This window comes from Carlito syrichta, unplaced genomic scaffold (assembly GCF_000164805.1).
Source record: "Carlito syrichta isolate Samal-C Ts95f unplaced genomic scaffold, Tarsius_syrichta-2.0.1 Scaffold315466, whole genome shotgun sequence".
NCBI lineage: Eukaryota > Metazoa > Chordata > Mammalia > Primates > Tarsiidae > Carlito > Carlito syrichta.
This window is the reverse complement of record NW_007259562.1, coordinates 627543-655215: the sequence shown is the minus strand read 5'-3', so window position 1 is coordinate 655215 and position 27673 is coordinate 627543. Positions and strand designations below refer to the sequence as shown.

Sequence of the window (27673 nt, the reverse complement as noted above, 5' to 3'; positions counted from 1 at the left end):
ACAGAGTGAGACTCCAACTCAAAATAATAATAATAATAATAATAATAATAATAATAATAATGTGACTCCAGCTCAAAAACAAAAGGAAGGATTAGCAGTTAAATTGACCAACATTTATACATACTGAGAAAATGTACTTTTCTTTGGAAACTTTTAAATTATCTTTGTTCTTAGCCCTACGTGGTGCCTCACGCCTGTTAATTCCAGCACTTTGGGAGGTGGAGGCGAGAGAATTGCCTGAGTCTAGGGTTTTGAGACCAGCCTGGGCAACTTGGCGAGACCTCGTCACTACAATAAATCAAAACATTAACTGGATGTGGTGGCACACGCCCGTAGTTCCAGCTACTTGAAAGGTTGAAGCAGAAGAATCACCTGAGCCCAGTGGGCTGAGGCTACGGTGGCCGTGAGTGTGTCACTGTACTCCAGCCTGGGGGACAGAGTAAGAAGAAATAAAGTGTGTTTAGATTTTAAGAAGAAACAACATAACTCATTGTGGTTACTTTTTCACTTTCCCACAGTTAGATATATGTTCTATGTGAGTTTTATAGGTTTTTCCAAGGGAAGGATGGTTTGGTTGCATGTGAAGTTCTCTTCAAGGAATCTCAAGAGACATACATAAAATTTGTTGGGCCAATCCTTGTTAAATTGTTAGAATGACTGTCACCAGCTCTCCTTAGTCTCTTGCAAGTGAAGAATGATTTACATTCTTGAATAATGAACAGTTCCCATGGAAGATTTCTCTAGTGGACTAGACAAAAACTTTTGACTTATGTTGTGCTGGGGTAGTTCTGCAGTAATAATGGAAGACTAACCCAGCCAATTGTGCAATGTGAAATCTGAGACTTTTAGAATGAACTTTTGTAGTAGAAAAGTAATCATACTTTATTCTTAAAGACAATTTCACACACCTCATTTGAATCCACTCTCAACAATCTTGGGGTAGAAAGGACTCATCATATTATTCTCATTTGTAGGAATCAAGTCTTAAAGCTAAGGCCTGCAAGCCACATACGTGATGTGCAAGTAGCTGCATTGAATGGCAAAAAGCACAATGTGAAATTGATTTAAATGTATTTTGTTTAACCCAATATCTACACAATACACTTATTTCCATATGTGATCAAATAAAAAATAATGAGATGTTATACTGTCTTTGAAATCTGGTCAGTGTTTGCCCTGTGGCACATCTCAGTTTGCATTAGCTACTTTTTAAGTACCAGCAGCTACTGTATTGGTCAGCACTTGGAACTGAACATCTAACCTGAAAAAACATGGTGCGATGTGCCATTAAAAAAGCTTTGTTGGCCAGGCGCAGTGGCTCATGCCTGTAATCCCAGCACTTTGGGAGGCCAAGATGGGAGGATCTCTTAAGCCCAGGAGTTGGAGACCAATCTGGGCAGCATAGCAAAATCTCATCTCTACAAAACGTAAGAAAAATTAGCAAAGTGTGGTATATGTCCCTTGGGGTTCCTTGAGAGAACATCATATGTGCAACCAAACCATCCTTTGGAAAAACCTATAAAACTCCCGTTGAGTATACATCTTAACTGTGGGAAGATGAAAGTAAACACAGTTATGTTGTTTCTTATTAAAATCTAAATAGACTTTTATTTATTAGAAGTAAATGAAATTAAAATCATTCCCATTTCACCTCGTAAGCTATCCTTGAAAGAATAAAAATACAGAGTGAGATGAAAGGATTGCCTGAGCCCCGGAGGTAGAGGCTGCGGTGAGCTGTGATTATGCCACGCACTGCCTGCCAGTATAGGTGACAGAGTGAAACCCCGACAAACAAAAAAAAAATCCAGCTTTGTCAAATGGAACATGCCTTTGGAATTATTATCTTGAGATTTTTACCTCTATAATAATTATTTTGTATCACATTATTTCCTGTTTGCAATGAGCTAAATAGTCTCTTGTTTATTATTAGTCTCTTGTAATCAGCAGAGTCATTGCTACAGGCACATAAAATTATGACACTGTTCTTGTTTGATAGTTAAAAACATTTGTGATTGAAGCAGAAGGCAGAAAAATATATGCACAAAGTTCATATTTTTAACTTGCCTGTGGGGGAAATAAAAGTGTTTATAAAGAGGTGCAAAAGAAGCAGGATAGAATGGCCCCTGATATGGCTGCCAGGTACATTTGAATTCACTTTGGAGTATTAGAAAGGAATTTATACCAAGACTGAGGCATTTTCTTACGGTAATTAACCTTTTCTTCATTAACTTCAGAATTTTCCATAAGGAGACACATTATTTGCTCATTTTGCTGTTGATCTGTTTTGGATTTTTTTTTTCCCCTGTGAGCTCATCTTTATAAGACAATTGATCTTGGTGGTGTTTTTTGGCCAAATCATCACTTTTCCTGTATATCTTAATTAAAAAGGAAGAAAGTCAAGCCTGAGGTTTTTATGAGCATGGAGGCAAAAGATTTCCTAAAATGGAGTGATGCATATTCTTTGAAAGTGATGAAAATATTCACTATGGCAACGGGTCTGCTTACCCATAATGCAAAATACCCTATTTGCATTTGTTTTGCCAGTGAATCCTGAAATTAGCATCCGTGTACTTGGGGGAGGTAATATATACTATTTCGATTGAAAAGAAGAACAAAGTCATTTTGACCGGGATGAGAAATTTGTAATGCTTCCCTAAGAAGAGTGAAAGGGTCCACTGAGGGGAGGTAGGCTGGGACCGGTGCCGACGCCACGGGAATAAGGCAAGAGTGTAACAGGAAGAAAGTAGAAAGAAATGAAGTTTATTATTCACCTTTCACAGATTGGAAAGGGGGCTGACACTCAGAGGCAAGTGTGGCATCAAAGGGCCACACTTGGTTAAATACGAAATGGTTATATTTAAGGGCCTTTGGAGTAGGGGGGATTTTTGCCTGGGGGAGTGTCCAGGGCTGCTGGTCTTTGATGTTGATTGTAGTCACAGGAGTCTTAGATTTTGAGGTCCCAGACTTTAGCATCTCATGCCCTTCGGATAGTGGGCTAGATGGGAGGAGGCAAGGGGAGGGGGTTTTCCTGTAAGAAATTTTGTCATACGTTTGCAATCCACAAACTTCTTCACCAGAAGGGGGTCTAATATCATTTCTATGGCTCTGTCCTTGTCTTGCATCTGATGGAGAGTTGCCGAGGGGGTGGGGTAGGTGGCCACTTGACCTGTAGTAGAATGACTGATCGCTTCCTAAAACCTGCCTATTAGAAATTTATCTCTGTCTAACCTGTGCTAGATCAAATTGTGTCAGGGGTAAAGTCCAAGCAAAAATGGCTATGCTGAGACAAAAAGACTACGCTAAACTAGGTTTATTCTAGGTTTCTATAGCTACCTCCTTTCAATGAGTGGGTCTGTGTGTGAGGGGAGGAGGTACGGGGTCACATTGCAGTTCAACAGATGCTTGTAGTGAGTCTATCTGCATGTTTACTTCAACTCCATTATAATTTAAGTTTTCTCTGGTCCTGACTTATAAATTATGTGTTAAGTATTTCTTGTAAGCTACCTCAATCCCTGTGAAAGTTTGAGGGTAAATAATATAATGTGTACTTATGGGCACCTCTTGTGATAATTGCTTCAGGAGGTATGCATGAGTAAGACGCCATTCCAGAATTCTTGGCTAGCTTAAATCCAGAGGGAGAAGTCAGACAGTTACTCACACAGCAGTGATACCAGGCAGAGCCAGGAAGGGATCATTGCAGATGTGCTATGCAATGTAAACACGAGCCCCAGGTGGCCTCTCCAAGCCATGTTCTCCTCCACTGTGTGTTCCAGCGTCGTCCTGAGACTCCTGCCTTATATGTAACTTCGAGTGTTGAAAAAGAAATACCCTGGCTGAGGACTACAGGTATGTGCTACCATGCCTGGCCAATTTTTTTGATTTTCTTTTTTTTGTAGGCATAAGTTGCTGAGGACTACAGATATGCGCCACCATGCCTAGCAAATTTTTTTTTTCTTTTTTTTTTATAGAGATAACGTCTCGCTGTGTTGCCCAGGCTGATCTTGAACTCCTTCTGGGCTCAAGCCATCCTCCCTCCTTGGTCTCCCAAAGTGCTGGGATTACAGGCATGAGCCACCACGCCCAGCCTAGAGGATAAATTTTGCATAACACATTTTGAGTTATTCCTATATGGAAGGTACTGCTAAGTGTTAGGGATAAAAGATTAAAAGACTCCTTCCTAACACAGGAGTTTGTATCATAGTAGGAGTAACAGGTTTATCAGATGAAAGTGAATTGCCTCGTAACACTATTTATTGAAGAGTGCACACCAAGATGTGCTGGGACTGTTCTAAGAGCTTTACATGCATTATTTTATTTAATCCCTACAATGAAGTAGGCATTTTACTATTAATCTCCATGTTAAAGAGGAAAACAACTCATCATAAAGGGACTAGAAATTGCCTGTGGTCAAACTAAATTTGAATATGATCCCATATTTGAACCCCTGTTGTTGTTATGATCCCAGTAAAGCTTGGCTGCTCCCCTTGATAACAGTACGTCAAAGGAGCAGGGAATCGGTAGGAAGAAGATTATTTCTGAGCTTGAATTCAGAGAGCAGAGCCAGATTCAAGGTGCTTCAAAATGGATCTGCTCATCTTCTAGGCTTCTTCACTTTTATAATCCAGAGTTGTCGGTGCCTGTACATTAGCCATGTGACCAGCAGAGCACTGTATAGAACTTGAGTTTCAATCACATTTATCGATAGTGACATTTTTCGGTCCAGACTTTCTGGTGCCAGGTATCAGAGGTATCAGAGCTTTTATCAGTAGGGCCCGGCTGAAGCATTAATTAAGCTTGCCGTAGAGTAAAGGGCCTAAGACATGGATTATGCAAAAGTTACACAAATCACAAAGCTTACGATTACATGGATAGAAAAGTTATATATAAAAGATACCTGCACACGTATGTTTATCGCAGCATTGTTCACGATAGCAAGAACCCGGAAACAACCATGCTGCCCATCTAAAGAGGACTGGATTAAAAAAATGTGCTACATATACACGATGGAATACTACGCAGCCATAAAAAAGAACAAAATCATGAATTTTGCAGCAACCTGGATTGAACTAGAGTCTATAATACTGAGTGACCTCTCACAGAAACATAGATCCGAGTATCACATATTCTCACTCATATAATGGACCTTGAACATCCAATGTAATGTTACTATAAGAAAATGACTGACGGTACTGGGAAACTATGGGGTGGGGAGGGAGATGGGATTAACAGTAGCAAATATCTGTCTGGGGATGGGGAAACACCTCTTATCAACAGGGTGACTGAATGAAACGTCATTGTACACCTAACCCTTAACTGTACCCCACAAAACCATAATAAAAAATATTGATTATGGAAAAAAAAAAGATAAGTTATATAATTCACAAGGCTTACGATTATACCGATACTATATTATTCAAACTTATAACCACTCAGGAAAAGGGAGTAAAAGGAGATTTGATGGGGTGTAAACTACTGGGAAGTCAAGGATCCCCTGAAGCTACTTACTTACGGGGAGTGCGTAGGAGATAAAGGGAAGCACACCTTTTATTAACTCTCAGGAATATTGTTCAGGAATGTACGGGAGCGTTTGCGCCTCTGGCCATGCCCTTCTCTAGGGACTGTGACAATGTGGACAGATATTAGAAGGTCTCTGTATCACTGTTAGTGGGCAGAACCGCTTCCATAATTCAAGATCCTAGTGCTTGATAAATGTCTGCATTTATCAAGTGGACTCAGAGAATTCCTGCTGATGCCATTGAGAGGAGGGTGGAGGGGAGGGGAAGAAATGGATGTCAGGGGATGACGGTTGATTGATGGTAAAGAATTAGGACACATTTAGATCTGAACTAGAAAATTTAGTTCAACACCCTTAATTTATATTTGAGCCTACGAGAAGCAACTTGTCTAAAATGATTCAGCTATTTTTGTGTGTGACAAGTGTGACAACAGTCAGATATCCTAGCCTGGTACTTATTTTCTTGTTTAAAGAAGAAAAAGGCTCACCTAACTTATTAAACCATGTCCTACCTTAAATGCTACCTAGAAATTTAGTGTAGAAGAGTAGCATGATAAATTCCCAGTCTTCCTCCACCGTGGTGATTGAAATGGGTTTCTTTTTTTTTTTCTTTTTTTGGAAAAAGTGTCGCCCAAGCTGCAGTGCAGTGGCATGCTCACAGCCACCCCAGCGTTGACCTGCTGGGCTCCAGCAATCCTTTTGCCACAGCCTTCCAAGTAGCCAGAACTACAGGTGCATGCTACCACACCTGGCTAATTTTTAAAAAAAATTTATTGTAGAGATGAGGTCTTGCCAAATTGCTCGGGCTGTTCTCAAACCCTCAGGCTCAGGCAATCCACTCACCTCGGCTTCCCAAAGTCCTGGGATTACAGGCTGAGCCACTGAGCTCAGCCAAAATGGGTTTAATATAGTAATCTACTCACTTTCACAGAGATTTTAGAAATGAAGTCTTGGCCAGGCGCTGTGGCTCATGCCTGTAATCCCAGCTCTTTGGGAGGTAGAGGCAAGAGGATTGATTGCCTGAGCCCAGGGGTTCGAGACCAGCCTGGGCAACTTGGTGAGACCTTGTCTCTACAATAAATAACAAAAATTAGCTCCATGTGATGGCACATGCCTGTAGTTCCAGCTACTTGAAAGATTGAGGCAGGATTGCCTTAGTCCAGCAGGTTGAGGCTGCGTTGGCCATGAGTGTGCCACTGCACTCCTGCCTGAGCAATAGAGTGAGACTCCTACTCAAAAAAAAAGAAAAAAGCCGGGCCCGGTGACTCAGGCTGTAACCCCAGCGCTTTGGGAGGCTGAGGTGAGTGGATTGCCTGAGCCCATGGGTTCGAGACCCGCCTGGGCAGGTGAGACCTCATCTCTACAATAAATCAAAAAATTAGCCGGGCGTGGTAGCCCGCGCCTGTAGTTCCAGCTACTGGAAAGCTGAGGCGGAAGGATCGTTGGAGCCCAGCAGGTCGATGCTGCGGAGGCTGGGAGAGGCCACTGCACTCCAGTCTGGGCAACCGGGTGAGACTCCAACTCAAAAAAAAAGAAATGAAGTCTTTATGTATGGTATGTTAATGGGTTGACTTCCACATATGGAATAAGTGTGTCTCTGGAGTCAGGCTTCCTAGATTTTAATTTTGCTTAGGTATCCTGGATCTGTTTTCTTCACTGTAAAACAAAGACAATATCAATACCTCTCTCATGGAGTTAGGAGAATTGAAAGAGTTAATACATATAGGGCATTTTGAAAAGTGTGTGGCCTATTGTCAGTGTTCAGTCACTGTTAGTTGCTATTTATGGTTAAGCTGATGGCTTCCCCACTTCCATTCCAGGTTATTTCCTGGGAGCCTGCCTTTTGATTTCTCTCTGGGGATGAGGAGCTGGGAATTGGTATTTTGAGAAGTGCGTAGAAAAGCAAGCAGGTATACTTATGCCATTCCTCATTGTTATTAATTTATCCAACTGTAAGTATCCATTTGCTTAGCTCTGAGTACATATTCGCAGTCTGTACTGAGTAGCACACATGGGAATTAACTAAAACTCCTAGACAGCAAAGAGCATAAGTTTGACCTTCCTGTATTCTTGTCTTTCTCAGCAATATTTAAAGGCCTTGTTGGCAGAGCTAGTGTTAACATATTTATTTATTTATTTATTTAATTTTTGAGTCGCAAAGTCTCACTCTGTCGCCCAGACTGGAGTGCAGTGGCCACTCCGGCCACCGCAGCCTCGCCTACTGGGCTCCGGTGATCCTTCCGCCTCAGCCTTCCAAGTAGCCGGAATTACGGGTGCGCGCTACCACACCTGGCTGATTATTTTTTTATTATTATTTATTTATTGTAGAGATGAGGTCTCGCTGCCCAGGCGGGTCTCGAACCCGCGGGCTCAGGCAATCCACTCACCTCAGCCTCCCAAAGGCGCGGGATTACAGGCTGAGCCACCAAGCCCGGCTGTGTTAACATATTTAAAGTGTTTTTCCTTTCTAGAAACAGGGACAGTTACTGTATAGGTAACTTTCAGATATTGCTGATCCTGAAGCAGCTTCCCGGTAAAAAGGAAATTGGTCTGGCAGAGAGGGAAAGGAAATTACCCGAGTAGTATGGTGGCTTTTTTTGTACAAACTTAGAATATCTCAGTGACTTGCTAACCCAGATATCTATATGTAATCAGACACACAAAATTATACTTCTCCTACCCATCTCTTACTATACCAGTTCCTGATTTGTCTAATTTATTTATTTTGGATTAGGAAATATAATTTAGAAAGTAAATTAGAGAGCGAGAGAGGGAGAGAGAGAAAGAGAAAGAGGAAATTCATGGCGATGGACGTAACTCCAAGAGTGCACGGCTGTGCCAGAGTCTAGTAAGGCAATGGCTTGTCTAATTTATTTTTTAATGTTACTCTAGCGAATCATTTAAAAAAAATTATTATAGTGCTCTTATAATAAGATTCCCGATATCTGTGATCTGAGATCAACAATACTAGCAATGTGCTGGCTTTAAAATAGTAACCCTTATGGCATGCTTTGACATTTCTCAAAAAACTCAGTAGTAGATAAATTATTATTACTTTTTTTGAATTGGAGTTGCACTCCAGGCTGGAGTGCAGTGGCATGCTCATGGCCACTGCAACCTTGCCCTGCCGGGCTCAGGTAATCTTTCTGTCTCAGCCTTCCAAGTAGCTGGAACTACAGGCACACACTACCATGCCCAGATTATTTTTTGTCTTATTGTAGAGATGAGAGGTCTTGCCAAGTTGTCCAGGCTGGTCTTGAACTTCTGGGTTCAGGCAGTCTTCTCACCTCTGCCTCCCAAAGTGCTGGGTTTACAGGTGTGAGCCACCGTGCTCGGCTAATATTAAATAAATTCTTAACAATCAGCCTCAAGGTCAGATCCCCTTCCAGAAATCAAGCACGTATGCAAGACTTTTGGAATGTAAATGTAAATTTTTTTATTTTTAAATTTTTTTCTTTTTTTTGTTAATATCTTTGGATATTAGATATTTTGTGAGAGAAATCATGCATCAATGTGTAATTTTTTCCCTTTTTTATGTTGTCCTAGAGATAGTTAAAAGATAGGCAGCTTTTCTAAATCTGTAGTTGTGATTTTAGAATATGTACAATAAATTTTTTTCTTAACACATTCTCTACTGTTAACATCTATATATGAAGTAGCTGACATATTTTTTTCTTACCAGATCTGTTAACATTCCTTATTATTAAAATAATAAATATTCCGTGTTTGCTTCTGCCGACACATGAGCAGGCCTGCTCAGTACCCTCTGAGCGGGTTTCTCTTGCCTAGCTTCATGATTGGATTCCTCTGCTTTCCATGCTTCTCCCCTGCAAGGTCTGTTGGCCCTCTCTTCCATGGATCTACTTTCAGATAACCCCTTCACTTCCTGTTCTCTCCTCTCTCAGCTCCCTCCCTCCACCTGTCCACACTAGTGGAAGGGGCTGATTGAATGTGTTTTGGGACTTGTTCTCCAGAGATGAAGTTCTGGGAGCCTGGCTGAGTGAGTAAGTTCTGGGAGCCTGCTGTAGTGGAGGAATTATATAATACAGAGGAGGAAGCAATTAACACTGCCTGTGGCAATCAGGGAACTTCAGCCAGGAGGTGACCCTGGTGTGTACTTTAATAAATGGCTAGAGCTGCTCTCTTGGAAGAGGGTGGAGCAAGGGAGAAAAATGGACCTTTCCGACATAAAAAGGAAAGCCTATACCAACACAAGTGTTCCACAAATGTGGACTAATTGGTTTTTTTCCTCGTAGTACTTCCTCTGATTCATTCTTCCTGTTGGCCTCAAGCCAAGACAGTTTCATTTTTTAATAGAGAAAGGACTTAACTTTCAGTTGCATTTCATTTTGTTGATTTTTCTCCACTATTTGGAAATGCACCATCTTTCATCCTTCGTTTGTCCTCCGTTTCCCTTCTCTTATATAAAGGTACTTGTGCCTGTGAGTTTTGCATTGCCTCCTCCTCCCTCAGCAGATCTGCAAATTGTGACCTGCTTACCTCTAGGCATCCAGAATTGCTTGACTGCTACTTTACTCTGTGGTAACAAAGCACTTTGTTGATTGCTTAGCTCTCAAGACAGATTATGTAGTTGCCTGGTTCACTGTCACTGCCTGCATTCTACACTGAGACGTTATCTGTAAGATTCCTGTGCATGTGCCATCGCTGGTCAGACTTGACATCTGCTATCTTGCTGGGACAGGTAAAAACATGGAAAATGTTTCAAAGCATTCCTTTTGTTTCCTCAGTAATAGAACGAAGAAAACCTTTATTCATTCAGCAAATGTTTGGTAAATACTGAGTATCTGAAGTTTTGCTGTGCGAAAAAAAAACCAGTGGTAATCAAGACCAGCATGGTCTTTGGCTTCAGAGTCAAATGTGAGTAGGTGGAAAAGATGCAGTGAAGCAGCAGTTTGAGTAAAGCGAGAAAAGGGTTTGCAATGGAAGCATTATCAGTGGTCCAAAGCGTATGTGGAGCGCGAGTGGCTCAATGCATGTGGGCACCTGAAACGCTCTAAAAGAAGTAACTGACCTGAGACTACAGTAGGTAGAGTTTCAAACATGGCAGTGTTTCAAACATGGCAGTGACATCATTGTGTTTTTTTGTTTTGTTTTGTTTTGTTTGAGTTGGAGTCTCACTCTGTCGCTCAGGCTGGAGTGCAGTGGCACACTCACAGCCACCCCAGCATTGACCTGCTGGGCTCCGGTGATCTTTTGCCTCAGCCTTCCAAGTAGCCAGAACTACAGGTGCATGCTACCACACCTGGCTAATTTTTGATTTATTGTAGAGAGAGGTCTTTCCAAGTTGCGAGGGCTGGTCTCAAACCCACTCACTCAGCAATCCACTTGGCTTGGCCTCCCAAAGTGCTGGGATTACAGGCTGAGCCACCGAGCCCAGCTGTGACATCATTTTTAAAAGCTGTATATAAAGAACATCCTTTATATGTACACTGTACACACACACACATACACACACACACACACACACACACACACACACACACACACACACACAGTATATAAAGAATGTTCATGCCTATAATCCCAGCATTTTGGAAGGCCAAGGTGGGAGAATCACTTGAGGCCAGGAGTTAGAGACCTACTTGGGCAACAAAGAGAGACCCTGACGCTTCAAAAAATAAATAAATATTAGCTGGGCATGGTGGCACATGCCTGTGGTCCCAGCTACTTGGGAGGCTGAGGCAAAAGGATTGCCTGAGCACAGGAGTTTGAAGCTGTGGTGAGTCATGAGTATGCCACTGTTCTCCAGCCTGGGTGACAGTGAGACTCCACCTCAAACAAACAAGCAAACAACCCTCCAAAAAACAATAAATAATACTCTGGGTGAAGTGTGACGAATGGGTTAGAAAGTGTGGATACAGGGATGCCAGCTAGCAGCCTACATCCAGGGCTTGTGAGAAATAATAGTGGCCTAGATGTAGATAAAAGTGGTTGGATTTGGAACATATTAAAGAGTCAAAACTAATAAGACATAGCATTGTTTTGAATGAGTTAATGTTGGTACACTCTTAATTTTACTTCCAGATTTGTGCAAATGGTTGGTGATGCAGCTGTTTCTTGCATCTGTGATCTCACATGGGGATTGATGGTGGTAGATCATATCACTGAGGCAGGGCATTCAGGAGAAATGTGACTTGTGCGGGGAGAACAGACCATTGCAGTTCAGTGTCACTGATTTCCCTGTCCCCAATGTAGATTGAATTCTGTATGTATGTAGGTTGAATTCTAAAATTACTTCTCTATTTTCTTGCTGTAAGAAGTCTTCCAGCCCATCTTTAAAACTGTCATGGGTTTATGCTGTCCTCATTTTAGATTTCTTAGGGGATCTACAAAGATATTCCTGTTACCTAAACAGATTGTTTCCTGCTCTTGAATTGTCTTGTCTCATTTCCTCATCTTCTAATTTCAGTGCTTTTATTATCTTCTTTTACTTATTGTCCTTTTACATTAATCTGGGTTAAGTAACTGGTGTTATTTATCATTTATGGATTTCACGTGAGGAGCAGTTCTTTGGTGTCCTTGTGTGTAGTGCCTGTTCCACGGGTTTTATTAGGATTAAATTAAATAATAAATGTAAAGTTCCTTGTACAATGCCTGATTTACAGATAAGCAGTAAGTTTAAATTCCTGTATGCTGGTTTTTTTTTTCCTCCTCAGTTGGAAGGGCCATCCATGCAGTTCCCTCATAGTTGTCTTTATTGACTATGGATTGAAAAGTACATTTTTCCATGTTTTGTGAATTTCCAATATGTTTATACCTTCTTGAGAGTTTTAAATGAGTGTGTTAACCTCATGTCCAGTTGAACAGCATATTTCATCTCTGATGAAAAACTTCATCACTCCAGGAACTATGTGCAGTCTGTATTAGCCTGACAGCTTAAACAACAGAAACTTGTTTTTTCACAGTTCTGGGGGCAGGGCAGTCTAAGATCAAGGTGCCAGAAAATTTGGTTTCTGTGAGTGCCCTCTTCCTGGCTTCTGGACAGCTGCCTTCAGGCTCTGTCCTCATGTGGTGAGAACCCTCTGGTGTCCCCTTTTCCTATAAGGTCACCATCCTGTTTGTGCAGGGCTCCACTCTTGTGGGCTCATTTAAACTCCATTACTTCCCTAAAAGCCTGGTCTCTAATCCAGTCACTTTAAGGATTGGTGCTTCCTCTACCTGCTGGGCTCAGGCGATCCTTCTGCCTCAGTCTTCCAAGTAGCTGGAACCACAGGCATGCGCCATCACACCAATTTTTTTTTACTTACTGTAGAGAGAGGATCTTACCATGTTGCCCAGGCTGGTTTTGAACCCTTGGGCTCAGGCAGTCCTCTAGCCTCTGCCTCCCAAAGTGCTAGAATTATAGACATGAGCCACCGTGCCTGGACCAAGCTTGGCTTTTACTAAAAATTTTAGTCACTCAATTTTATATGTGAAATATGGTATTGCATTACTTTAACTCACACATTTATTATGAATATGCTTGTGTATTCTCTTGTTAGTCTTTTTTAAAAATAGACTTTACTTTATAGAGCAGTTTTAGGTTTATAGCAAAATTAAGCAGAAAATACAGTTCACCTGTACCCCCTCTTCCCACATTTCACAGCCTTACCTGCAATCAGCATCCCTCACCAGAGTGGTACATGTGTTAGAACTGATTAACCTACATTGATGCATCCTTACCACCCGAGTTCATGGTTTACATCAGGGCTCACTTTTGGTGTTGCGCACTGTATGAAATTCATGATGACATATGGCTGCCATTACAGTATTTTACAGAAGAGTTTCCCTGCCCTAAACATCATCTGTGCCCCTCCTGCTTCCCCCTTCCCTACTCCCCCTGCAGCTACGGATCATTTTACTATCTCAGATCTTTTTACTATCTCGGTAGTTTTGTCTTTTCAGAAGTGTCATATAGTTGTAATCATACGGTATCTGGCCTTTTCAGATTGGCTTCTTTCACTTGATAATGTGTATTGATAATTCCTCCAGGTCTTTCATGGCTAGATTAAGCATTTTCTACTTGGGATGCAGTCCCATGGAAGGAATACCATGTCCTCTTCTCCTCAGTAGGTGCATGATGTTGATCTGTTCTAGTAGAAGTAACTTCGATCATTTGATTAAGGTCGTAGCTATAAGGATTCTCCATTCTCCACCCTCTACTTTCCCCTTTGTAATAAGTGTTTCGTGGGAAGATACTTTGATACTATGTAAAATGTTTCATTTCTCATTATGCTTTTCAGCATTAATTTTCAGCATCTTGCCTGAAGCAGTCATTACTCTAGTTTTGCCACATGGTGATTTTCTAACTTAAGATTTTTTAGCTTAAATTTTTGTCTTTTCCTCCATAGCTTTTATGTTTTTACTTTCTACTTTTCTCTGAGACTCTCCTCACTCAGTATGTTAGTAAGCATTCTCACGCTTCCTTCTCTTTTTTTTAAAAAACAACCATAAAATTTCATGAGCACTTTCTAACTTTTTCTGATTTTTAAGATTGCCAGAAGGAAAAGATCACCAAAGACCACACAGGTTAACAAAGAGCTTAAACTTGGAAGACCAAAATAAAGAAATCAGAGTATGTCCTCCATTGCCTTCCTTCTGGAGGGATAACTCCTTCCATAATCTCTTTAGGTTCCATTCTTAAGGTGGAAATAGATCTAAAGCTTTTGTAAGAGTTGACATCAAGGGCTGGAAAATACTGTTGAACTCATGTCGCTTTGAAGCCAGATAGAAGTCAAACTGGGCAGAAGAGAATCTCTGAAGATCTAAGTGATTTGGAGATTGGAGATTTTAAAAAAGCAAACAGAAAACTGGGAGATGTTATTTTAGACCCTGCCAACTTGGGATGTGGATTCCATTTGTTTGTTTATGTCATCCAGTGCTGTGCGCTTTATTAACTGAACTTTGCAGACACTTGTAGCTTGAGCATGTGCTGCATGTTTTATCACATCTGGAATGTAAGTTTGAATAAAATTATAAGATTTGATGTTTGATTTTTCAAATGATATTTGAACCTGTGAGTAGTCTGCAAGTTAAATTGTTAGTCTGTTTGCTACATCTGTTAAATTGGACAGTATTAGGAAAGAATCCTCAGGGACACTGCCTTTTGTCTTATACAACTTGTGACTGTTGTGTACTTCAGCACTTGAAAAACTGTGCCTCTGAAGGGGCCCTTCATTGTTGCTAGGAAACCCAGCAACTGTTTTGTATAATCTTGAGATTTCATTTCATTTCTAGTAGAACACAATGAAGAGCAATTGACTGTTTTTGCCACTTTTTGATAAAAGAAATACTGAAAGCCATTTAAAAATCTATTTAAAATTTCTTAAATAGTATACATATAAACTCTCAGAATAAAACAGACATGGGCAGTCATCTTTTTTAAAATCTCTCTCAAAAACAATTGCTGTTAGCAGTTTGTTATATATCTTTCCAGATCATTTTGATAAATGTATATGACTGCTTTTTGAGTCAGTCTATGAAATTAAACTAATTTTTATGTATCAAACAAGAAAGAATGAAAGATAATACCATGAAAACTAACTTGCATTTTATTATGGTAACTTTGTGTGGTATAAATACTGAGCGCATGAATTTAGAGGATGTGAACGTTCACACATTTAGATGTCTAATTAATGTCATTTAACTTTTTAATTCAATTTCTACAAAACGAAAACCCTAAAAGCACATAATAACCAGAAGTTTTAATTGTTATTTATAGCAGTTCTTCATTTTCATTTATATGTTTTTCCGTATTTTTGGACTGGGTCTTGATTAATTTTTAAGTGAGATTTTAATTCTGGCTGTGCTTAGACTGTTATCTTTGTATCTTATCTCTATTTCTACATAAAGTTATTAATAACCAGACAAGTTAAACATGGCAGCAAATTGTAGTATCTATAGAAAGGAGCAGGAATTTCTTTTAGAAAATTAATGCTTTTTTTTTGCAGCGTTTCTAGAATTGATCAATTTTGTAATTCAGTCACCAATTCTTTTCCCCTATGTGCAAGAGGTGGAGGTACCCATAATTTCTTCCAACTTAGTGGAGATAATGATTTTATGGCAAATCAGGACGTGCATTGTAAAAAGTCCCAAAAATACATGGCAGTATGAAAAGAAGTTAAGCTCCTCAACATCTAGGAGATATGACAAACTCGGATGCGGCCTGCATCAGTTTCACCATAAAACTTCTAAAGGAAATAAACAACCTACGGCAGCATATGATAAGTGCCAGGAAGGTGATGTGGGTGGTAGAAAATAAAGTACTGCGAGTAGTCATAGAAAGAAGGAAAGAAGGATTCTTGTAGGGTAGAGAGGAGGAAGAATGCCCTAAGGAATGGCACAGAGTTTATTAGAAATAATAGAAAGCATTTATTCAGAGGATTAAATAATCATTCAGGAGAAACACGAGACTACGCACATACATATCAGATCATATCATTTAATTTTATTTCTTTTATTTTTTTGGGTAGGAATCTCTATTGCCCAGGCTGGAGTGCACTGACACGCCCATGGCCACTGCAGCCTCAACCTGCTGGGCTCAGGCGATCCTTCCATGTAGCCCTTCTACCTCAGCCTTCCAAGTAGCTGGAACCACAAGTGCGCACCACCATGCCTGTCGAATTTTTTTGATTTCATTGTAGTGATGAGATCGCACCAAGTTGCCCAAGGCTGGTCTCAGTCTCCTGGGCTCAAGCAGTCCTCCTTCCTTGGCTTCCCTGCTGGGATTATTATTATTATTATTATTATTATTATTTTGAATTGGAGTCTCACTCAGTCGCCCAGACTGGAGTGCAGTGGCCGCTCCTGACCACCGTAGCCTCGCCTGCTGGGCTCCGGGGATCCTTCCGCCTCAGCCTTCCAAGTAGCCGGAATTACAGGCATGCACTACCACGCCCGGCTGATTTTTTTATTTATAGTAGAGATGAGGTCTCGCTGCCCAGGCGGGTCTCGAACCCGCGGGCTCAGGCAATCCACTCACCTCAGCCTCCCAAAGGCGCGGGATTACAGGCTGAGCCACCGAGCCCGGCCTTGCTGGGATTATAGGTGTGAGCCATCATGCCTGGCCTCTGTTGAAATTTATTATTTGAAAAACAACATCAAAATATCACTGTAGAGACTTAAGATTTTGGATTGATTTAATTTTTTCTAGTGTGTTTTTATGGTGGGAGCAGGGGAAAGGCAGAGGAAGAGAAAGCAGCCAGCCCCATCCCATAATCTAGTGCTTAGGGCCCCTCATGGGTTGTTATCCAGCCCGGAATGTCAGTGTCAGGTTATGCAGATTCAAATGGTAGAGCTGCTTCTAAATGTTTGAGTTTATGGGGAGAACCCCCCAAAAAACTGGAACTGTTTTTTGGAGGGCAGACCCTTGGTAGTACAGGCTTCCCCTACTAGGTAAGTGTTCTAGGAACCCATTGGCATCAGTGTACCAGCTAGCGTTGTTGTGAGAAGCTGCATTCAGCTTCAGTGATTTTTTTTTTTTTTTTGAGTTGGCGTCTCACTCTGTCACCCAGGCTGGAGTGCAGTGACACACTAATGGCCACCCCAGCATCAACCTGCTGGGCTCTGGTGATCCTTCCACCTCAGCCTTCCAAGTAGCTGGAGCTACAAATGCATGCTACCATGCCTGGCTAATTTTTGGTTTATTGTAGAGACAAGGTCTTGCCAAGTTGCCTGGGCTGGTCTTGAACCTGTGGACCCAGGCAATCCACTCACCTCGGCCTCCCAAAGTGCTGGGGTTACAGGGTAAGCCACCGAACCCGGCCTCAGTGAATTTTATTTTGGAAATTCTGTCAACACGTTTGTCCAATTCATGGCTGATTTACCGGTCCACTTGTCCACACTACTCTGAGTGTTCAGCAGCTTTTGACCAAAAACGACATGACCCCTATGCTTCACCTTCCCTTCATACTTGCATCTCACAAAGAGTGACTTTGTTTTGTTTCCCTGGATGAAAAAAATCCTTAAAGGAAAACATTTTGCTGATGTGGAAGAGGTGAAACAAAAAATGGCAGAAGCACCAGAAGACATGATAATTGACATGGTAATTGACAAAACTTTTGAGTGATGGAAAAGACATCTCTAGCTGTGCTCAGTGGCTCAGCCTGTAATCCTGCGCCTTTGGGAGGCTGAGGTGAGTGGATTGCCTGAGCCCACGGGTTCGAGACCCGCCTGGGCAGGTGAGACCTCATCTCTACAATAAATCAAAAAATTAGCCGGGCGTGGTAGCACTCGCCTGTAGTTCCAGCTACTAGGAAGGCTGAGGCGGAAGGATCGCCGGAGCCCAGCAGGTCGAGGCTGCAGTGGCCGGTAGGGCTGCACTCCAGTCTAGGCAACAGAGTGAGACTCCAACTCAAAAAAAATAAAAATAAAAAAAAAATAAACATGTGAGAATAAACACAATTTTTTATAAATAAATTCCATTATTTGGGAGGAGCCCTCCCTCATATACTTAAGAAAACTGACTTATCACAGGTAAACCATAGATGTGCAAATTCTTATAGTGTGAATAGAAAAAAAAAGTTTCATATGATACTTCATTTACAGACTAAATTTGCATTTTAAATAAAGTGATGTCTTTCTTGTTCAAACCGATCTTATATGAAGACAGGTATTGAATGGTCATTGGAAATTGATATTGGAATGTGGAAATTGATGTGAACAGAATTGCTTTTCTTTTGAAAAACAAGGAATTGATAAAGTCAGCATTTTTTATATTATAGATGAAGAAATAGTGCCATTTTGCTCATAGTTTATGCCTACCTTTTACGTGTATAAGAAATACAAGTATTATTACAGTAAATTTTTAGCAAGGAGCAGATTTTTTGAGTTCTTGCAGAGTTCTAGTGGATTTAAGCCATGCCTTTAACAAACTTTACTGGGAAAATGTGGGATGTTTTGTTTGTTTGGTGCTTAGGATTTCATTTTACGTTTTTTCAAATACTGCCATTCAGCATTAATTTTCTCTTTCAATTGCAATTTAAATGGAAACTTTATTTATTTATTTTTTTGAGTCAGGATTTGAGCCAGCACTCTGTTGTCCAGGCTAGAGTGTAGTGGCACGATCACGGCTTACTGTAACCTCCAACTCCTGGGCTCAGGTGATCCTTACCCCTCAGCCTCATGAGTAACTAGGATTGCAGTAGCTGGGATTACAGGCACATGCCATCATGCCTAGCTAATTTTTTGATGTTTTGTGGAGACAAGGTCTTGCTATATTGCCCAGGCCAGTCTCGACCCCTAGGCTCAAGCAGTCCTTCTGCCTTGGACTTCCAAAGTGCTGGGATTACAGACATGAGCCACTATGCCCAGCTGGAAGTATATAGACTAAATTTCACAATATAGTTTCAGAATATGGAATTTTAAAATTTCTTTTAAAAATGAATAAATAGGCCAGACTTTCGGTGGCTCAGCCTGTAATCGCAACACTTTGGGAGGCTGAGGCAAGTGGATTGCCAGAGCCCGCGCGTTTGAAACCAGCCTGGACAACTTGGCGAGACCTCGTCTCTACAATAAATAAAAAAATTAGCCCGGTGTGGTAGTGTGCGCCTATAGTTCCAGCTACTTGGAAGGTTGAGGCGGAAGAATCGCTGGAGCCCAGCAGATCAACACTGAGGTGGCAGTGAGTGCGCCACTGCATTCCAGCCTGGGCGACAGAGTGAGACTCCAACTAACGAAAGAAAAATTAAAAATAAATAAAAATAATTGGTGACTTTTTAAAAACAGAAATAGGAAGAGATAAACAGTAAGAATTGTCTTAAAGATAATATTGTGGTCAACTATTGGTAAATTTTTAAACATATAGTATAAATTGACTGTGTTTCCTTTCTTTTTGAATTGTCGTTATCATAAATTATTGCTTAGAAATATTTTTAAGCATTCACTTGAAGTCATAGAATCAAATTTAATAAAAATTTAGAATTAAGCCTTGGCAGAAAATGTCAAAGTTTATGAGCATACACCCCACTGACAGTGAGTTGACAGCGTGTTCATGGTGAGCATGAGTTAATGTAGCCTTGAATTTGTATGATATGGCTGACCTTTCAGAGATTCTAACTAGATTCAGTTTTAAACATCTTCTTGCATATAGATAGAAGCTAGTAGAAACTTGTGTTTTATATAATACTGGGAACTTCACAGTGCTCGTAAAGGAGATGGTGTCAAATCAGATAGTATTAATAGTGTCATTGTATTTTTACAAAGGCACAAACTAAACACTGGGCACCTCTGAGTTTGGACTCTTTTCCCCGGGCACAAGCCCCATCCCATGTCCTTGCGTTGCCATGCTTCCCCCGAATGGCCAAAGGTACTGCGCAGGCTGCCTGTGAAACAGCACATGCTCAGTACCATGTATGGTTCTTTCTCCAGATTTCACCAGAAGTTTGAGTATCACTACTCCTGACCAGATGATTGAAAAAGCCAAAGGGGAAACTGCCTATCTGCCATGCAAGTTTACGCTTAGTCCGGAGGACCACGGGCCGTTGGACATTGAGTGGCTACTCTCACCAGCTGATAATCAGAAGGTGGATCAAGTGGTGAGTTTGATACCGACGTGCTCACTCAACAAATGTCAATGCAGCTGTGCTGATCTCATGGATGGGCCCTAGGGTGCGGGGAGAAAGCCCTAGTTGTCTCAGGCTTATGATCTCGGGGAGGAGGTTGGTAGGTAGAAAGTGAGGACACATGTGTAATGGTGGGAGAGGGATAACTAGTGACCTAAGAGTGCAGAAGAAGAAATGGTCACCAGACTTCTTAGAGAAGTTTTGGGAAAGAAGAGGAACTTATGAAAGTTCTGAAGATCTGGATTTGAATGTGTCTACACGAGACAGGGAATAGCAAAGCGGTAGTTGGAGCAGGAATGGTGTCAAGGCAGGGGTGTGTGGTGTGTTGGGGTGTGGTGAGTAACTGTATTTTATTAAAGGTTAGACAGAATTGAAGTTCTAATTTTTTTTTTTTTGAGTTGGAGTCTCACTCTGTCGCCCAGACTGGAGTGCAATGGCCGCTCCCGGCCACCGCAGCCTCGACCTGCTGGGCTCCGGCGATCCTTCTGCCTCAGCCTTCCAAGTAGCCAGAATTACAGGCATGCACTACCACGCCTGGCTGATTTTTTTGATTTATTGTAGAGATGAGGTCTCACTGCCCAGGCGGGTCTCGAACCTGCGGGCTCAGGCAATCCACTCACCTCAGCCTCCCAAAGACGCGGAATTACAGGCTGAGCCACCGAGCCCAGCTGAAGTTCTAATTTTTACTCAAGGATTCTATCACCCCAGAAGGGTCATTAGAACACAGTGTAACACAAGTACGCAATCTGTTTTCCTTATGTTTTCAAGTTAAATACTCTGTACAATGAATTTCTTAAAAAGCAAAACAAAACTTTTATAGCATAAAAACAATCTATTAAATATTTAATCTTTTTTTTTTCCATTTATTTTATTTTAAAGATGTGAGGTACAATTCAGGATTAGGTATACAAGTGATCTTTGCAGAGGTAAAGTTTGGGCTGACCTTTAGTCCCCACTTTGCCCGGTTTGAGATCAGGTACCCTTATTAATGTTATGTCCCTATCCCGCTCCCATCCCCGCCTCCCCAGCAGCAGTTTCTGGCTACTGCCAATCCCTTTCTTATAGTATTACGGTAAATGTCAGAGTGCGCTTAGGAGTGAGAACATGTGGTACTCAGTTCTTTGTTTCTGTGATAAATCACTGAGTATTATAGACTCCATTCTTAAATTTAAAAAATAGAGTATTATTACAATATTTTTTTCCAATCAAAGTAATAAAAGACTAATGGAGAAAACTTGGAAAGCAAAACTAGCACAAAGGAGGACACTTACCTTGTAATCTCAGCCCCAAGTACATGCACCATACTTGGCTTTTTTGATGGTTCCAGAGTTCTTTATTTAGAATTTTGCATATTAGCTTCGTCTGACACATTTAATTAAAAAAATCAATGTTAGTACATTATATGAGATCAGGGAAAGGAAAACAAGTCCAAATATTTAGGTGACTATAGTAGCATTTATATTTGGAAGAGAAATTTTGTTTTTACTTATTGTCCTTGTAAAAGGAAGGAGTATATAAAAGTTGAAAGTAAAGTTCTTTCATTTAATGATTGAAATGAGTGAGTTAGGTAATCCATATTTTTGGCAGATTCAGTCAGTTTACTTGCAATGTATTCGTGAAGGAAAAGTGTGCTTTTTCAAGTTGTGAGTGACTAGGGCCACTGCCTCCAGGGACGTAACCTCTTCCCCAGTTCTGCTCCCAGGGCTTCCTCCTGTCTCCCTCAGCAAAATAAATGGAGCCTGACTCATTCTGTTCCTCGCCCAGATACTGTGTTTCCTCCCGTTCTTGCCCTTACTCCCCTTTTCTCTTCCTTCTCTCCCTCTGGGGAAGAGCGGGCTTCTGCCCTAGGCCTGGCAAGTCCCCTGCTCCCTCATCACCAGTGCAGTGCCCGTCCTCCTGGAGAGGCAGGGCTCTGGTCCTGTGCTTAAGAGAAGTGAAGCCTGGGCTGTTTGTGGAGTGCACGGGTCTTCTGTGCTTCTGGCCTAAGACTCGTGAGATGAGTGAAGCTGTGACGAGGCACAGATAGAGACCAAGAAGCACAGTGTGCCTGAGCCTTTAGTGTGTCTGCAGATGGAAGGAGGAGCCCGTGTCTTCCGTGCTGAGTGGCGGGCACAGCCTTGCTGTCTATAGGAGTTGGGAGATAAGTGTGAAACTGAGGACTTGACTTTGAATGTCCATTTCTGGGCTGAAAGCCCAGTCTTGATGAGGTGCAGTGGCTCATGCCTGTAATCCCAGCACTTTGGAAGGCTGAGCTGGGAGAATTGCTTGAGCCCAGGAGTTTGACGTCAGCCTGGGCAACATACTGAGACCTTGACATGACAAAAAATGAAAAGTATTATCCCGGTGTGGTGGTGTGCACTTGTAGTCCCAGTTCCTTGGGAGGCTGAGGGAGAAGGATCGCCTGAGCTCAGGAATTGGAGGCTGTGGTGAACTATGATAGAGCTACTGTACTCCAGCCTGGGCAACAGAGGCAGACCCTGTCTCTAAAAAAAATAATTTAAAAATCGAGCCTCTAGCCTAAAAGAAAGAAAGGTAGAAGGGTTGGTTGAGGAGAGATTCATGCAGAATGAGGGCTTACTTTGAATTTCATTTGCATTCTGTGTTAACTGAGTCCCTATGATAGTATATTTCGGCTATCCCTGTGTCATCTCTTTAGTCAGCAGTGACTATGTGCTATATGGGCAGTGTTTTACATGCTTTAATTGTATACAACTTAGCCTTAAAACACACCCTACAGTGAGGATTACGATACATATGTAAAGAAGGAAACCAGCCCAGAGATTTGAAGGAGCTTGCCTAGGGTTACGTAGCTAGCAACAGATGCAGGTGGGATTTGACCCAGGTCTCTCTGACTCTCACACTTTTATTATCCCTTGCACTGCCTTGGACTGCCTCTCATGTTCCCAAAATCTGTTTTCTTATGTGTAAAGTAGGAACAAATATACCGGTTGTCTCAGGATTGTTATGATAATTCAGTGAAGTACTATATGCACAAGTATTTTATTTTGCAAGGTTGTGAGAGATACAGAAATGGTAGAATGTGCTGTGCCAAGTAGAATGGATCTGGTTTGTGTCTTAGTTATGTGATTTGTGTAAGTTGATCAGTGACAGTCGCTGCTTTCCTCAGCCTAATTTGTTAAATGTGTACAGTATACATCCTTGCAGAGTTGTGAGGAGAATTGGTGAAGACATGTCAAAGGGTGTGGTAAATGTGAGTTTCCCATTCTTTTCTTTTTTACTCACTCACTCACTCTCTTACTTTACTTTACTTACTACTTACTCTCACCCAGGCTGGAACGCAGAGGCATAATCATAGTTCACAGGGCCTTGACCTCCTGGGCTTAGGTGATCTTTCTGCCTCAGCCTATGGAGTAGCTGGGATCACAGGCTCCTGCCACCACACGTGAATACTTTTTTTTTTTTTGTAGAGGTGTGGTCTCAAGGTCTTGCTATTTTGCCCAGGATGGTCTCAAACTCCTGGCCTTAAAACGATCCTCCCACCTAGGCCTCCTAAAATGCTAGGATTACAAGCATGAGCCACTGGGCCCAGCCAGTTCCCCAATTCTTAACTACCGTTTGTGACATTGTTTTCATGGGAAAAATATTAAGAGAGTTTACAAAATAACCAATTGGGGGGAGATATCTTATTTGCCAGGGCTTCCTTACAAGACTACTAAAGAGCTGGGCTCGGTGGCTCAACCTGTAATCCCACGCTTTGGGAGGCTGAGCTGAGTGGATTGCCTGAGCCCACGGGTTCGGGACCCGCCTGGGCAACTTGGCGAGACCTCATCTCTACAATAAATAAAAAAATCAGCCGGGCGTGGTAGCACATGCCTGTAATTCTGGCTATTCGGAAGGCTGAGGCGGAAGGATCACTGGAGCCCAACAGGTCGAGGCTGTGGTGGCTGGGAGCAGCCACTGGATTCCAGCCTGGGCGACAGAGTGAGACTCCGACTCAAAAAAAAAAAAAAAACTACTAAAGTGTATGTGTAGCGAAGTGAGCTCTTTGAAAGTACCGTAGATTGAACAAATAAGTCAAAGGAAGATAGAACAACCTCATCTGTGAAATCGTCAGTGTTGTTGATAGCAGGTGTGGCAAGGAGATTGAGAAAGCGAACTAATGTCTTGTGTGTACAGAGGATGTCAGCTGGGATCCTGCCAACTGTTTCTCTTATTTACCTAGCAAATTGATATTGAGCACATTCTAGCTTTAAGCACTTCATCCATAAATAGATGCTCTCTCTAGTGGGTTAGGGGTAGGCAGTGTGGTGGTGGTGGTGGTGGGTGGGGGCTAAAAACAGAAGAGAACCCAAGTCCTTCCATTCAAGAAGTTACTACAGAAGAAACCTGGAGAAAAAGTGTTCTTAGATGACATTCTGATTATTCTGCCTATAATTAGCATCTCAGATAAAAACTATTTGCAGGATATGAACTGTAGTCACATTTCCTTATTATTATTTGACTTTGGCACCACTGCTCTTGGACCCGTGGGTCTCAATGAATGTGAAAAAGTTATTAGAAATACTAAACTAATTTTAGATTGTTTTAGAGATGACTACTGCAGTTCTTTTCCAAGTCAGATGTTACATAGATTTTATTTTCCCTCTAACTCTGGTTTAGCAATAGCTAAAGAGCTATTGCTGTCAAAGGTTATTAACAGTGGCTCAGAAAAAGTGGAATTAAGAAGAGGTCTTTGCTTTAGTCACAGAAGATTCATTGAAAGGTTTTGTTAACCTGAGTACACATTTCTTATGTTTATTTTATGGTTTTGTCTGTTAGGGTCTAGAACCCGCAAGTGCTTCCAACTTAGTACTAAGACATAAAAAAAGTTATCTTTTGTTAGATTCCACAGATAAATGGTGTCTTTTGCAGTGGCAGAGGGCAGTGTGTACTTGGTTTTGTATACTTGATTGACATACTGCAGCCTCAGAGGCAAATGAAAAATAGAGTATATAGGCATGAGCAGATCTGTGTTCTTGTCCAATTGCACTAAATCACTTTCCAGTATAGTATAGGGCTATATTATTTAATCATGTTGGGTCTTGGTTTTCCCACTTAAAATAGAAATATGGGGCTATAAGCAAGGATCACATTGATTTCTTTCCACTTTCTCATTCTGTGATTTGGATAATGTTAGGTTTCCTTATAATACTATGTTCTTTTTCTTTTTTTTCCCCTTTGGATTCTAATAGCAGGTGTATCCAGAGCTCCTTTCAGAGACACGTTTTTTGTTTTTCTTATTTTGATTTTCTTTTAGATTATTTTGTATTCAGGAGACAAAATTTATGATGACTACTACCCAGATCTCAGAGGACGGGTACATTTTACAAGTAATGATCTTAAATCTGGTGATGCATCAATAAATGTAACAAATTTACAGTTGTCGGATATTGGCACATATCAGTGCAAAGTGAAAAAAGCTCCTGGTGTTGGAAATAAGAAGATCCAGCTAACAGTTCTTGGTAAGTTATTTTTATTTGTATTAATGGGTTACTTAGTAACTGAATGAGTGGGCATAGTACTATAGTAGCAGCATTTGTGTAAGACAAACTTGGTTTTTAGTGTAATAATTTTAAACATTTGAAATATATTTTGCTATTGCCCAGGCTGGATGCCCAGGCTGGAGTGCAGTGGTGCAATCATGGCCCACCACAGCCTTGACCTCCTGGGCTCAGGCAATCTTCCCACCTCAGCCTCCTGAGTAACTGGGACTAGAGGCGTGTACCACCATGCCTGGCCAGTTTAAAATTTTTTTTTTTGTAGAGACAAGATCTTGCTATGTTGTCCAGGCTGGTCTTGAGCTCCTGGGCTCAAGCAATCCTCTTTCCTCGCCTCCCAAACTGTTGGGATTATTGGCATGAACCACCATGCCCAGCCTGAAGTACTTCTGACGTTGTCAGACAGCATAAGACATAAAACTGGCATATTTTGGGAGTTAGAAAACGTAAAAAGTGATCAACTTCTTTGTGAAGTTCATAAAAGCATATGAAAATAAATGAAGGGGTATTCTGGTATGAAGGAAAAGCCCTAAGCCAGGAGTTAGGACATCCAGGTTTTTTGTCTTGTCCTCAAAATTTTGTTTGAGACTTAGCTAGAATCTTTTACTTCCTTGGGCAAATCTATCAGATATCGTTTATTTCAAAAGCATTTGTTATGTGAAGCTTTTACCTTCAGAACTTAAATAATAAATGGGATTTTTAGGATAAATAATTGGAGTATTTAGAATGGAGGTGATGAACCGTGGCAGAAGGAATATTGAATTAGAGTAAGGCCCTTAGACATCAGATAGTTACTTAATCTCCTTGGCATCATTGTTTTTCATCCTTGAAGTAAGCAGATTAGACAGTTACTAGGATGTCTTAGAGCTCTCTCTATGATAGTTCTTGAGATAGTATAAGTTTGCTTTGTAAACTGTCAAAGACTGCAAAGTTTATTGTTATTCTCTGGATTCTGTGATAATGGTGTAAAAGCACTCTTAATCCCTACAAGTGGAGACATTCTGAAAGATTCTAATTCATAAATACCCTTCTAAAGCTTTATTGTGGTAGACTTTACACAGAATGTGGCTACCATGTAGAACACAGCTGTCCAGCTCCCTATTTTATGATAGTAAAGTTCCCTGTTCTGTGACGTAAGCGCTCATGTTTTGGAGGACACTTGGGGACCCACTTTTCATAGGTAGAGCTGACTGCTAAAATTTCTAGCATACCTTTGGAAAGGTATGCTAGAAATTTTAGCAGTCAGCTCTAATCAGGCCAGGTCTCTCACATCAGCTTTTACTTCATTACTTTTGTTTTAGAGAACTGATTAGGGGTAGGGTAGAGAAGTAGTTAAGTGTTGCATGCTAGAGCCATCTTGAATGCTGATCTTATCTAAAGAGTGAATATCAGAGCAGGTGGAGACTTGGAACAAGAATGGGGATTTTTGTGTTCCCCAGTGGCAGCTTCAGGGCTTGTCTGGCTTAGTAAGGTTTTTGCCGGCAGCATCCTTAAGTGGGCACTCGAAGGCGACCTGGAAAACATGCTCCCTCCTGAATGGCACTAGTTAGAAATGTTTCTTGTGGTGTAAAGGTAAGTGAACCTGAACAAGAAACCAGGAAAGGAATGAATATGGTAATGTTAGAAATCCTGACTTGCTTTGTCTTCATTAACGTAGCCTTTTTTTTTTTTTTTTAAATTAATGTGTAAACAGGTGGAGATTTAACAACTAATCTGAACTATTATCCCAGACCCAGGGATACCTGGAATTGTAATCCTGACTATACTTTCTTTCAACACTGCTTTCCAGGAAGTACTGAGTTAAGATATGTATGGGTAGCTGAACATGGTGACTCAAGCCTGTAATCCCAGCACTTCAGGAGGCTGAGGTGGGAGGATCGCTTGAATCCAGGAGTTTGAGACCAGCCTAGCCAACATAGCGAGACCTTGTCTCTACAAAAAAAATCAAAAAAATCAGCTGGACATGGTGACACTTGCCTGTAGTCCCACCTACTCGGGAAATTTAGGCAGAAGGACCACCTGAGTCCAGGAGGCTGAGGCCATGGTGAACTGTGATCACGCCACTGCATTCCAGCCTGGGGACAGAATGAGATTTAAAA

General features: G+C 41.3%; 1 protein-coding gene across 1 annotated transcript in view; it reads left to right on the top strand.

The window, feature by feature from the left end:
* Window positions 1-27673, top strand: part of CXADR (CXADR, Ig-like cell adhesion molecule) — a 67470-nt gene that overhangs the window by 3594 nt on the left and 36203 nt on the right. The window contains exons 2-4 of the mRNA XM_021706335.1: window positions 7987-8048; window positions 19883-20049; window positions 25334-25538. Coding sequence (XP_021562010.1) covers window positions 7987-8048; window positions 19883-20049; window positions 25334-25538 — 434 coding nt within the window. The remainder of the gene's footprint in view (window positions 1-7986; window positions 8049-19882; window positions 20050-25333; window positions 25539-27673) is intronic.